Here is a 13,759-nt window from a genome sequence, read left to right as displayed (position 1 = left end):
CACCTGCCTCAGTACTGCCCTCAAAGCAAGAACGAAGTTTACGTTTTTAAATGGTTGTGGGGGGAAAAACCACAAGGAGGAAATATTGTGACATGAGACAATTACATGACATTCCAATTTCATCGTCTATAATACAGATTTATTGGAACAGCCACGCCCACTTGCTTACTTCCTGACCTCTTTTGAGATTCAAGCACAGAGCTGAGTAAACCCCACAGAGACCCTTTGGCCCACAAGGCTGAAAATCTACACAACCTGGTCCTTTATGAAAAAAGTCTGCCCACTGCAGGTCTAGATGAGCCAATCAATCTCACCCCTGGCTGTATGTCTAAATCACCTGAGCGGGGAGTGTTTAAAAAAAAATGCCAATACCCAGCAGTTCTGAGTTAACTGATCTCAGGTGGGATTCCCAACTTTTTAGAAGTCCCTGAGACACCTAGATGCACAGCGAGAGCTGTGGTTGGACTCCTGGACTTTCTCCGCACTCCATGACCATCTGTCACAAAGCTGGTGTGCATGTGTATGTGTGTGTGGGGGAGACAGGGAGACAGGGAGACAGAGAGAGAGAGAGAGAGAGAGAGAGAGAGAGAGAGAGAGAGAGAGAGACACAGAGAGAGAGACAGACAGAGAGACAGAGGGAGAGGCACACAGACACAGATGCTATTGCTCTACTGAGATAGAGTCAGGCCTCTGCCAGTATGCTGTGCTTTTTGTACAAACTCAACGCTTTACAAACATTCCCTCTGAAATGACGTGATAGAACCAATCTGTTTAATGGCATTAACAAATAACAGAATCCTGAAGACGCCAACATCACATCAGTAAAGAATATTTGGTTTTGCTTTGCAACTGCTTTGGAGATTTCGGCCCGAACCAATTCTCGTTTTAAACCTTGACCTTCCCAGTCCATAGCCAGCAGCCACTGGTTCAGCTATCTATGGGTTCATGAGGAATGCTCCTCACTGCTTATGTGATTTGAGGGTCTTCCCTGGTGGAATAATTACGACAATTTCCTTATACCGTACACTATATTTCCAAAGCACCTTTATGTACCTTCCCTCTTAAGACTGTCAAGAAAAACATACGAGGTGAGAGGACAAGCATCAGACCTCATCATCAACAGATGAGAGAACTGACGCTCAGAGAGAAGCAGTGCTCGGCAGAGTGTAGAGACTGGTGTCTTCCCAGGGCTGGGTTTTAATCCTGTCTTCCATGCTTTTGAGCTGCAAGTAGGACATCACCTCAGTAAGCTTCACTTCCCTCCTCTTTTTATTTTTTAAGAGACAGGGTCTTGTTCTGTCACTCAGGTTGGTACAGTGGAATGATCATGGCTCACTGCAGCCTCAAACTCCAGGGCTCAAGTGATTCTCCCACCTCAGCCTCCTGTGTAGTTGGGACTACAGGCACACACCACAACACTTGGCTAACTTTCTTATGTTTTTTGTAGAGACAGGATCTTGCTATGATACCCAGGCTTGTCTCAAACTCTTGACCTCAAGCCATCCTCCGCCTCGGTCTTCCAAAAAACTGGGATTATAGGCATGAGCCAGGGCACCTAGCTCCCCTTCTATATCTCACAAATGGAGGTAAAAACTTCAATCTCATGGGTCTATTGTTAGAACCAAATATAAAAAGGGATATAGAAGAGAACTTGCTTGGCATTTGGCATATGGTGGAAGGAAGGAAGGAAGAAGGGAGGAAGGAAGGGATAGATGGAGGAGGGTAGTGGTTCTTTTTTCTTTTTCTTTTTTGAGTTGGGGTCTCACGTGGTTGTCCAGGCTCTGGAGCATGGTGGCACAATTATGGCTCAATCACTGCAGCCTTGACCTCCTGGGCTCAGGTGATTCTCCCACCTCAGCCTCCTGAGTAGTTGCGGCTATAGATGTTCGCCACCATGCCCGGCTAACCCTTTTTGATTTTTTTTTGTAGAAACAAGGTCTAGCTATATTGCTCAGGCTGGTCTCGAACTCCTGGGCTCAAGAAATCCTCCTGTCTTGGCCTCCCAAAATGCTGGGATTACAGGCATAAGCCACTGTGCCCAGCCAAGACAGTAGTTCTTAATGGAAAGTACTGCCCCCAGAGGGCTTTTGGGAATTTGGGGAGGGCCGTTTGGGGTTGTCACAATGACAGTGAGCTACTCTCTAGAGTAGAGCTGTACTTGTGAAATGCCCACAGGCAGGGGCAGCCCCTCCCCCATGCCAACGCACCCTTTAGAAACGCAGGGAGCTCAGAGCTCTCTGCTGTTTCCTCCACAAATTTTCCTCTGGTCCTTTCCCTACAGCCAGAGCTCCTCAATCCCGTCTGTCCTGTGCACTGTAGGATGCTGAACAGCATCCTTGGCTTTTACCCACTAGATGCCAGTAGCAACCTCCAAACTGCAACCACCAAGAATGTCTCTAGTCATCACCAAATGTCCCCTAGCCGGGAAAAGTGCCCTGGTTGATCACTGCAGCTCTCTTCGGCTCTCTGGTACCCACAGGCAAGGAAAGTCCGCAAGAACGCGGCAGGTGCGCTCTAACATCCAAGTCTTCTCAGCCCCAAGTCGGATACAGCAGCTGAAAGCCAAAGTCAGAGCAATTCAGACCCCATCATGGACGTCCGAGCAGATCTGGGGAATTTTTCTGGGGGGAAGCAAGAACTACACATGGGTCTCCCTTGTCTGGCATGCAAAGATGACATTCTCCTGCTGGCACTGCACTTAAGATGCCCCCACGCTTCCTCAATTTAAGGCACAAGTGCCCTTGCTGCCCTATCTCCAAACATATGCTCCCCGGTTTCGCTGACATTTTTTTCATACATGAAAAAAAAAAGACACAAAAAACAAACACCAAATAAACAACAACGAATTTTAAATCGCTTAGGTAAAAGGCAGAGAATACAAAAAATTATTTATTCCCCCGCCAGGATGTATGGCTCTTGGAAAGAAACACATGTGGAATGATTTATATTATGGCTACAGAAGAGTGTTCAAGGAAGAAGGGAAAACACACGCATTCCACTGCACTTCAATCAGGCAGAGGGGAAAAAAAGAAACAGAGAAAAAAGAGAGAGAAGGCATAATTGATCGGAGCGCCCGGGCTCTCAGGCCCGCGCCTCGTCCACTCTCAGCTCGGCTCCTGTTGCAGGCTCAGCCCGGCAGCTGGGAGCTCGGGGCGCTAACCTTGCTAATTCAATAGATGAACTCTGACAAGCCTAAATGGTTGTTTGGATGGATCCTCTCTCATCGCCCCACCCTCGCTGCCCAAAACCTCAAATAAAATAAATTAAACAAAACACGAGACATTCTGAGTCTTTTACGGCCACCTTCTCTAGCAGGAGTCAGAAAAATGCTGATGATGCCAGGCGGCCTGGCTGGCTCGGGGGGGCCCCCCTAGCCGGGTGCTTTCCCTTCCTCCGCTCTGCTGCTTTCTTCTTCTCCCTGGGCACCCCCTTCCACCCTGCCTCGCTCTGTGGTGGGGGCAGGGTTGGGCTGGGATACTATTCAGCACGCTGCCATGGGTGTCTGCAGCCAATCGGAGGCGATGGCAGCCGCTTGCACCTTGCTGACAGCTGCTGTCAAAATACTCTCACAACCGGCGGCTCGATAATAACTCGAAAATGAGATACAAATGAGTGACTCTTCATGAGTGGAACGTGCAGTGTCCTCCCCCACCCCACCGGCTTCCGAGTGTGGCGGAGAAACTCGGGAAGCTGCAGAGAAGCGCTGGCCACGGTGGAGAAACTGGCTGAAAAACAGACACTCACCAGCTCGACATGGCAGATTCTCCCCACTCTATGTCCCTTACGGGGGCCCCACAAGACTTCAGGACAGGTCCGAGATCCTTCCCCCAAGGAATGCAGACACAAATGGATGTGCCGATGAAATATAAACATATACATACATACATATATATATACACACACACATGCATATATAGACAGGGTCTTGCTCTGTGGCCCAGGTTGGAGTGCAGCGGCATGATTGCAGCTCACTTCAGCCTTGAACCCTTGGGGTCAGGCAATCCTCCTGCCCTAGTCTCTTAAGTAGCTGGGACCACAGGTGCACACCACCACGTCTGGGTATTTCTCTCACTATTGCCCAAGTTAGTCTCAAACTCCTGGATTCAGGGGATCCTCCTACCTCGGTCTCCCAAAGTGCTGGGATTACAGGCGTGAGGCACCATGCCTAGCCTCGGTGGGATACTTGAGTGGAAACAACCCATGGGTATTTCCTGACCACCAATCTAGGGAGGAGCATCAGGAGCTCCAGAAAGAGAAAGAAATGCAGGCTTCTTCCCAGGAGACATCACGCCATTGCCTGCCCCCTCTGGTTGGCCACAGCCAGGCTGCTGGACTATTTTTATTTGTCTGGCCAACTCTCTTCCTAAAACTTAGGCTGTGTTCCCATGGGGAAGTCAACAGCAGCACAACTTGTTTAGAAAAGCACAAAAAAGCCCCAGGGAGTACAGAATGTGTGGTCAGCACTTCTCCCGGCTCCCCGGCAGGGAGGTGGCGTAAGGCAGGAGGGGGTAGGAACTCAGGCAGATCTTGAACTTTCTTCTCATTTGCCAGGAGTGGTCCATGCCTGGGATCACTCCTCGCCTGTCAAGGCAGGGCTGAAGCTGTCCAGGTGGAAAGGGAGGGCGGGACTATCACATTCACTCGCTGGAGGATACAGCATGCCTTCACAAATCACAGTGAGCATACTATACCCACCCATGAGGAACAGAAACCCTTAAAAAAAAATCCATCTTTTTTGTTTCTTAAATAAACTGTTCTGGGTTGAAGCTGCTGCTTGGTTATATTAAGACAAGCTAAGGTGATGGTTCAGGCTGGGATGAAAAAAGAAAAATAGCGTTTGCAAACTCGCCTCCGTTAAAGGGACTCGATTTAAATTTAAGGTACGCAGAGTATAATTGTCCCGGGGAAATGCAATCTTGCTGCTTAGATTAAAGCCTCTTCCACATGACTCCCTCCTTTTTCCCCACTCATTTCCCTGCAGAAAGCCTTTATTCCTCCACTGTGTGTCGGGTAAACATTGAGCTCATTCTGCCTGTATGTGACAACGCGTATCCTGAATAACCCCGTCTGTGTTACCCGTGTCTACTTTAAATAGTAAACTCCTGTAAAGAAAGGATCAGCCCCGTGTAACTTAGTCTGCGAGCTGAGCCATTATAGAAGGCTTTTAAGCGCTGCACTTGGAAGGACAAGAGGCTCTCAGCATCCCATGAATAGGTGAGATGCCTATTTGGGGTTACGTCAAACCTCACCTACAAAGCCAGGGAAAGAACACAGACTAGAACTCACACTCGGGCCTCGGTTCTGCCACTTGACCAGCTAGCAGGCCTCAGGTGAGTCACTTAACCTCTCTGACCCTCTGTCTGTTCATCTGTGCAGTGGTGATATGATACCAGCCCCGCCTACGGGCAGAAAAAACAGGGATGGGGCAAGGCAGACAGGAGAGGGTCGCTGCTGCTGCCTGGGGGGAGACAGGTGCCCTTCTTTTGCTCAATTCCCCGAACTCTCTGAAATGAGATTAGTTGTATGACCAGGAGAAAAAATTTTACAACAGTAAAACTACAACTTGCTAACAGAGAAAGATTCTAAAGACTTTTGTATATGAAAGAGTTTTGGAATTATAAAAGGTGCTGGGCGAAAAGACACCAGGGCAGTATCATCCCAGCTCTATTTAATGCGATTTGATTCTAGAAAGGGAGGGCTACGGTATTAGAGAGCAGTGCTGAACAGAGATGGGAAAGAGAGAATGCTGAGAGCCACTCAAAAGGTTTACTAAAAGTGCAATGGGCCTTGAGCTTGAACCAGAGCATTTCATGGAACCCCCTCCATTCCCTCCCTGGCAGCTCTGATAGAGCAGTGAGCAGCTGTCTTATTTTAAGGAAATTCTTTTCCTTCTGATTCTCAAGTGGTGCCTGTACTCAGTGGAGGCACTTTGCCAAATGCACAGTGATACAGAGAGGGAAATTAAAAGTGCCTGAAACTCGCAATGCCCATTAGTTTAGGCACATTTCCTTCCAGTCTTTCTTCTGATGCTCATGTGTCTGTCTGCCTGTGTCTCCTCGGTGGTCACGCTGTATATACTATTTTGATTCTTGCTTTTTTATCGACTGCTCTACAAAAATGTATTTTCCCTCAGTAATGTTCCTTGTAAACATGTTGATGTCCTTCTGGCATCTTATCTATAATTTATTTAGTCCACTCCTCATTTAAACATTTGTCATGTTTCCAATTTTTTGCTCTCATAAACTATCCTTCATTGAAGACCCTTGCATATTAAAAGTTTGTCCAAATTTCCAATTATTTCATTTGGATGACACTCTAGGAACAGAATTACTAGATCTAAGAGTATAGACATTTTAGGCTGGGCACAATGGCTCACACCTGTTAACCCCAGCACTTTGGGAAGCTGAGGCAGGAGAACTGCTTGAGCAACACAGAGAGACCTCATCTCTACAAAAAAAAAAAAAAAAAGGAAATCAGTCAGGTGTGGTGCACCTGTGGTCCCAGCTAGTTGGGAGGCTGAGGTGGAAGGATCACCTGAGCCCAGGAGGTCAAGGCCATGGGGAGCCGTTACCACACCCTGCACTCTGTCCTGGACCTGAGTGAGATTTCGACTCAATTTATAAACATTTAAAAATTCAAGTGCTCAAGAGCTACATGGGACTAGCAACTCCTGTACTGGGCAGCACAGAAGGAGAATATACTATCACTATGGAAAGTTCTACAGGATGGTGCTGTCTTGGTACACACAGCAGACTATGAGCTTGGCCCAGCATGGCAAGATAAGACTTGGCGCCAAAGATCAGCACTGGGGACCCGACCCTGTCCCAGCCTGCGCCATCTTCCCTCTCCCGCTTCCCCCGTTTGCTACTTCCTTCTATCTCTCCACTTATGGACTAAGCTGAGGTGTCTCAGAATACCCCAGCAACACGTCTTACCCTGAAAGGCAGGTGAGAGCAAGTCCACACATTCCTAAAGGCTCTAGGAGCAAAGCTCAAGGTTATCCCATGCTTATCTGACACCGCATGCCAACTTTGCACTGTATTCCACAATGGCACTCTTTGTAAAATAATATAAACAAGTAAGCATTTGCTCTACTGTGGAGTAAAACTGATGCCACAGGAAGATGGGCATGATTAGTGTTCAAGTTTTAGGTACCCAGATACAGACATGGCAAGCCCTCCCTAGTGTAAGAAATGCAGGCTTAACTGAGCCTGCCAGATCCCCCAGATAGCCCTCTGAGGGTAAGGCATCTCTTCAGAGGACTGGGTGGCAGCTTAAGAGTTTGCAGACCCTGGTGCCTCTTTCCTTTCTTGCTTTGGTTGCTAGGGTGCTCAGACTTAAGTTTTGTGCTCCTTTACTAAAAATGATTCCTCGGTGTTGTGATATAACTTCCTTCCGACTGACATTTTCTCAAATTCTGCATGGATGAGTCAAGTTGGCCTTAGTCATTCTGGAAGCAGGTGAGGAATCTACCCACTCACAGAGCTGCGTCTTCCTGAAAAAGGAGTAAGTTGCACATGCTCTCTCTAAATGAAGTCTAGGCTAGGTCTCAAAGCCAGTGCTGTCTGACTGCAGAGCCCAAGCTCTGCTGAAGTGCTTTGCAGAGGGTCACGTGGGACACATCCTCATGGGACGATGTTAAGGCCATTGTTGGGGCAGTCACACGTCTGCAGATGTCCCTGAACGTTCTGATACTAGACAAGTGCTGTCCTCGCCCGCAAGGTCCTTCCCCAAGCCCGCTCTTCTGGCTATAGGACAGAGTCCATTGCAGGGGACACGGCACACAAAGAGAGTCACTTAGGCCAGCAGTCAGGAAGCACGATTAACCAGGGTTTCTGCCCAGCAGGCACAGTGAGAACTGATATTGGTAAAGATGAACTGGGCCTAGCAGGTTCTGAATCGCCTTCCGGGTGGTCAGAGATTCAATTACACTCCACCGAGCCCAATGTGAAGTCTATTTTATTATATCCTAATTCCTTGGAAAGTGGTCATCCACGGTGTCGCTGGGAACTCTCCACTAGCCCAAAGGGTGGGCCTGCCAGGAGGTGCTGTCCCTCACCTGGGGCTGAGCCCCGTGTGGCTCTTGAGCACTTGAAATTTTAAAATGTTTATATATTGAGTCGGGGTCTCACTTTGTTGTCTAGGTTGGAGTACAGTGGTACAGTCACGGGTCACTGTGGCCTTGACCTCTGGGCTCATGTAATCCTTCCACCTCAGCATCCCAACTAGCTGGGACCACAGGTTCATACCACCACAGGGGACAGAGGGAGTATGCTGCTAGGAGGGAAAACACTTAGAACCCCCTTCCTCATCTGTGAAATGGGCTGCACGATCCCCTCGGAGCGAAGAGATATTCAGGGCATTGTGATGGATGAAACTAGAATAATTAGCTAGACATATTTTGGATGGGGAGAACACCCAATGACACGTACCACAGGACTCTATTTTTGACTAAATGGACACAACACTGTTACAAGTTCACACATGTATGAAAGATCTAGAAGGAGATTTACCAAATGAGTAGCACAAGTTTCTCTGGGGGGAGGAAGGTGGCACCAGATGGGGTCTATGAAAGGGGATTTTAGCCTTACATTTTTCTTTGAACAAGGAAAGCATATGCCTATTGGGGATGTGCAACTGAATTTTTATTTTTTAAAAAAGAAGCAAAATCCTATATATATATAGTATACATTTACAAATCCAAGCTATTTCCTTTTCTCTCATTTTTATACACCCATCTATATACCTCTCTACATACACAGCTACAGATATACATGTAGAGAGAAAGGAAGAAGAAATTTGAGAGCGAGCTCAGCGTGTGCTCCTGCAGGGCAGGGGCTCACCGAGAAAGAACAGTTATAATTAGAATGAACTAAATAAAAGTGCTGCTTTTCATGTCACAGAGGACCCCATAATGGCACTTTCATGTAGTCTGATCGGCTATCTACAGGTTAAAGAGCACCCCATCCATGTCCACCAGGTAGCTGCGGTGGGAAAGGGCTCACCATGTTGCCTGTGATGTGCTTTGTTCACTGCCCCAGTGCAGGGAAGAGCAAGCAATCCCTGGAATGTGGTGGCCTCATTAAGGGTGGGGCTTAGAGCACCCGGGGCTTTCTCTGCTAGGGGCGTGTCTGCCTCACAGGCTTAGGCCAAGGCTGGCCCCAGGCTCCACCCCAAGAGAGGAGCCACACTTCAGCTGGGGCCCTGAGGGTCAGCCCCTGCCAGGAACACTGGGAGGCAGGGGCATACCAGTGAAGAGAATTAATTTTCTTCTGAGACTTTTATGTTTTGGATGCTCTTGTGACATCCTTTGGAGAAGACTGCGGGTGGCCTGGGGTTGTTCCAAAATCTGGGCTGGGAAATCAATGTTCTGAAATACATTTTACAAGAGAACAGAGCTGAAGAGCAGGGAGGAGGGAGGAACAGTGTATAACCTTGGATACCAGTCCCAGGCCGCAACAAATGATGGTGAAATGTGTGAAGAGTAGAAACGAACGGGAATCTTGAGGCCAGCACAGCCTTTCCGGCTATATTATAACAAAATAACCTCTACTATGAACCAAGCACTGATTCTGCACCAAACAGGCTGCAGGTTCCCAGACCTTCTTAGTTCATGGTGCCCTTGGTATCTCAGTAATTTTTTCATGGCCCCCCTAGGCCAAAATAAATACCTAACAGTTTATTAAGTAGTGACGGCTAAACAACTTGAGAGTCGTAGGTCACATCGTCTCTGACAGATATTCACTTCTCTCAAAAATTTGAAATACCCACAGTGTGGGATATTTCAGTTCACTGTAGCACCCCAAGGTGCCTCGACACATTGTTTGGGAACCATGGCACTGGGCTAACGGCTTTATTTTCATCACCTTACAGAACCACCACACAGATCTAGGAAGTATTTACTAGGGTTGCCATTTCACAGATGCAGACACCGAGAGTCAGAGTATTTAAATGACTTGTCTGAGTCTGACAGCTGAATTTGGCAAGATTTAAACACCAAAGTAGCCCAGTGCGGTAGCTCGCACCTGTAATCCCAGCTTCTTAGGAGACTGAGGGAGGAGGATTGTTTACGACCAGGAGTTTAAGACCAGCTTGGACAACATAGCAAGACCCTGTCTCTTAAAAACAAACAAAACCCACCAATCTGACAGACTCCTAGGGCTTCCTTGCATAGTTGTGCAGGCTGAGTACTGCACAATCCTAGAAGCTGCCCATCCCACAGGCTACAATACGGTACTGGTGCTGAGTCACTTGCTAACGGGCGGGCTTTGATTTGGCACAAAGCCTCCCATTGGACCAGCCCCTCTTTCTTCACTGAGCAACCTCTTGCTGTGACTTCTACAATCACCTTATTGGAGACTCTGGCCACATGCCGTTCCCAGGCAAACAGACTGATGGGACATGCTAGAGAGCACCAGTAGCTTCATTTAATCTTGGTGGCCAAGTAGCAACATGACCAGCAGCACTTCCAAAATCAGCAGCACTTCCATCACAGGTGGGCTTGACAGGGAGAATGACCTAGAGGTCTAAGAGGACCTGACTAGTATCTGGGACCTGACGTTTGGACTAAGGAAAGAGCCAACTTAATGGATCAGCTTCTTTAATGAGGGCACATGTATGTGTACGTGTGTGAGGGTGGAGTAGGGCTGGGAAGGGGAAGATCAGCTCTTTTTGTAGGATGATTTTCAGATTTCCTGTTTTTGTTAGTCTTATTTTTAATATGTGTACACACAAGTGCATCATAACAGTACTGTGAGATTTCAGTGCCTGTACTGGACTTCAGTGATGGGCAGGTGACAGCTTAGCACACTGGACTTCCACAGAGCTCCTGGTAGTCTGAATACCGAAAAGTGCTGGAGGACGCCCGTGGTACAGGGACCCAGTGGCACAGGCACCCAACCTCTAGACACTGGCATCTGGAACCTGTCTTTACACATAGCAACTGGCAACAAGTGACCAAAGAGCTGGAGTGAACAATGAAATACTTTTCTGTTCCCAATTCCAAGAGGAATGGACTATCTGCTCATTGATGATTTCAATAACCCTGCAATGCTAACTCATTTCTCAGTGATCGGGGTGGCTTTGCGGAACCACTAGGCAGTGCTGCATTAGAAGGGGCGCTTGATGACCGACGAGATTCAGAGAAGCAAGAGGTCTGATTGTGCTGAACTGGCAACCCAAGCCTCCCATGTGGCTTTCCCATCCTGCACAAGCACTTCGTATACAAACAGGCACGCTCTGCATTAGTATTACTGATGTAAAAGTACCGAAACAGATTACAACTCTGGACCTGAGGCAACGTCTTTCTAATATTAAAACCCACGTTCTGAATTTCGTTTCTGCAAAACAACATCATCCATCACGCTAAAATAATGTCGTTAATTTGAATTTTATTGATTTTAAATTGTTTGTATTTAACTTGGAAATGTGTTTTGCTTTTATAGTCCTAAAAGAAACATAAGCTTGAGTTGTCAGTTTATTCTGAGTTTTACATTTGAACAGAGTTAAGTAACATAATAATAAAAATATTTACATTGTCACTGTGGGGAAGGACCATGAGATCTTTACTTTTCTTGAAGAGCACTCTTTAAGCCTGTTCAAGCTTGAGAAACACTGCGATGGCCCGGAATTCACTAAATGTCCCTTCAGAATAGGAAACTCTAGAGGTGATTCTGTAGTTATGCTCTCTTGGGGAGGATCAGAAAGGTGAGGTGACTGTCCTAAGAGCACATAACTGGCTGGTAGCAGGGCTGGGAGTGACAGCCTAGTCTCCTGGCTCTTTGCACAGCCCGAGTGTATTCTAGAAGCCCAAGACAGGGGCTACGACAGCTACCCTGGGCCAGGAGGACCAAGTGCCTTACTAGCCTCACTGACCTTGTAGCTTACAGCAAACCAGACACAGCACGAATCCCACCATTCCATAGACACTGAAGTCCCAGAGAAGTTACCAGGTCAAGGTCACCAACCTGGCCTCTACCCTGAGGGTTTTAGTAGGTGAGCCTTGCCTCCACCTTCCCGTAAGCCAAGACAGTCACTTCCCTTTCTGGAGTTCACATTTGTTTCTGTAACCCAGCGCCTGGCGCAGTCCCTGCCTCATTAGAGATGCTTAGTAAATATTTGCTAAACCGATGAGTTATTCCTCAACTAAAAAGCAGTGTGTTGAGACCTCCCTTTTCCGTGGAAAGCTCTGCGACGTGTGAGGAGACAGAGCAGCTCCTCCTGAGATGTCTCCGAGCTGTCTTGGGGCGCCCCGCAGCCTTTCAGCACCCAGGATGCGGGGAGATGCAGAACACAATTATCGGCTCCAACAATGGGCCCACGGCAGCCCTGTGAGCCAGCCCAGACAAAGCACAGAGACCTTGTCGTTGAAAAGGCTCTGAATGGAGCGAGGGGAAGTGTGAAAGCAAGGTTAGCCAGGCTGCAGCGATCGAGAGAGAACAGGGTGCACAATGCCACCCTACCCCGGGGCCATGCTCTCCCCGGGGCGCCCCGCTCCACTGTCTGAGCTTTGTTGCCTCCTCTGGAATCAGCCTCGGCGTGGGGCGAGGGAAAACGCCAGCTGCAGCGGAAGCCAGAGCTTATGAAATCTCAAAGGAAGGAGGGAAACAACAGCAAAACCCTTCTCCATTCTCAGCTAATTGTTATTTTTTTGAGGAGGGAAACTAAGGAGGGAAACACATGGCCCTGATTTGGGGCTGCTCTACCAGCTAGTCTGGCAGATGGAAACTGGCTCCTGGCAGACAAATAGCATATTCTTAGGCGAATACCCGGAGCCGCTTACTTATCCAAGCTGCTGCCCCACGTCTGTGGCAGACATCACTAATCAATTACGATGCCATTTTCCAGGGAGCCCAAACTGTCTCAATCCCTCTGTATAGGATTCCAGGCAGCCATGACCAACGGGTCTGTGTTGGCTTGGAAATGCTTGGCCTAGTCCAGCCCTTCATGGGCCCATTTAACAAACAGAGGCCGAGAGGTCATGAGACCATCGCTGGTCACACAGAGGAGGCCAGGCTGATCTGGGCCAGAATTCAGGTCTCCAGACTCCCTGGCTGGTGTTCTTTTCACTAGGAAAATGACACGGATCCATTCCAAGTTGACAGCCAACTTCTGAGGATGGAGGGACAAGGACAACATGAAAAAGGGTAGCTCAGATAACCCAAGTCTGGTCCTGACGTGAGCAGCAGTCACTTCCACAGACCCCGACCATCCCCTGGTGGACATACGTGTAGGCAGAGTACAGGAAAATTAAAAAGAAGAGTCTGGAATAGATTTTCGGCAAAGCCAGCCTCTCTGAAGAAGAAAGTGCCACCTGGTGCATATCCCCACCAAACTCGCCAAAGCTACACTCACCAAGATCCTAAATGGGGAAAGGCAAGCTCTTGGAAGCGTGACTGTGTGCCCATGCTCCGACCCTGGGCACCTGGAGACACAGACAGACCAGAGCCCGAGGACGATACGCACTGGCTTCCTGGCCCTCGGAAAAGCATCCAGAAACACTTCCCAAACGGTGTTTCTTCGTATCGCTACCAACTCAAGTTTCGTATTTTTCCACATCTTTATATCAGGTTCATGCATGAACCTACTAAATAAAAATAGATCCTAGATAAAATACACTTACTAGGCCAGCCTTTTTATTTCCCTGGGTACTGTTAGCCTAGATTCAAGTAATAAAGTGTATAAACTGTCTAAATGGGGCATAAAAGTTGGGATCATTTCTCTTCTCCACTTCCCTCCTACCTGTGGACTGTGTGGCAAC

General features: G+C 48.1%; 1 protein-coding gene across 1 annotated transcript in view; it reads right to left on the bottom strand.

Annotated features, from left to right (window-relative positions):
- Nucleotides 1-2,443: 2,443 nt before the first annotated feature.
- Nucleotides 2,444-13,759, bottom strand: part of RBM19 (RNA binding motif protein 19) — a 71,639-nt gene continuing 60,323 nt past the window's right edge. Inside the window, exon 22 of the mRNA XM_008054253.1 lies at nt 2,444-2,555. Within this exon, the coding sequence (XP_008052444.1) occupies nt 2,444-2,555 (112 nt within the window). The remainder of the gene's footprint in view (nt 2,556-13,759) is intronic.

The sequence above is a fragment of the Carlito syrichta genome, unplaced genomic scaffold (genome assembly GCF_000164805.1).
Source record: "Carlito syrichta isolate Samal-C Ts95f unplaced genomic scaffold, Tarsius_syrichta-2.0.1 Scaffold78064, whole genome shotgun sequence".
Lineage (NCBI taxonomy): Eukaryota > Metazoa > Chordata > Mammalia > Primates > Tarsiidae > Carlito > Carlito syrichta.
Note: the sequence above shows the minus strand (reverse complement) of the source record. Positions and strands in the feature narration are given on the sequence as shown.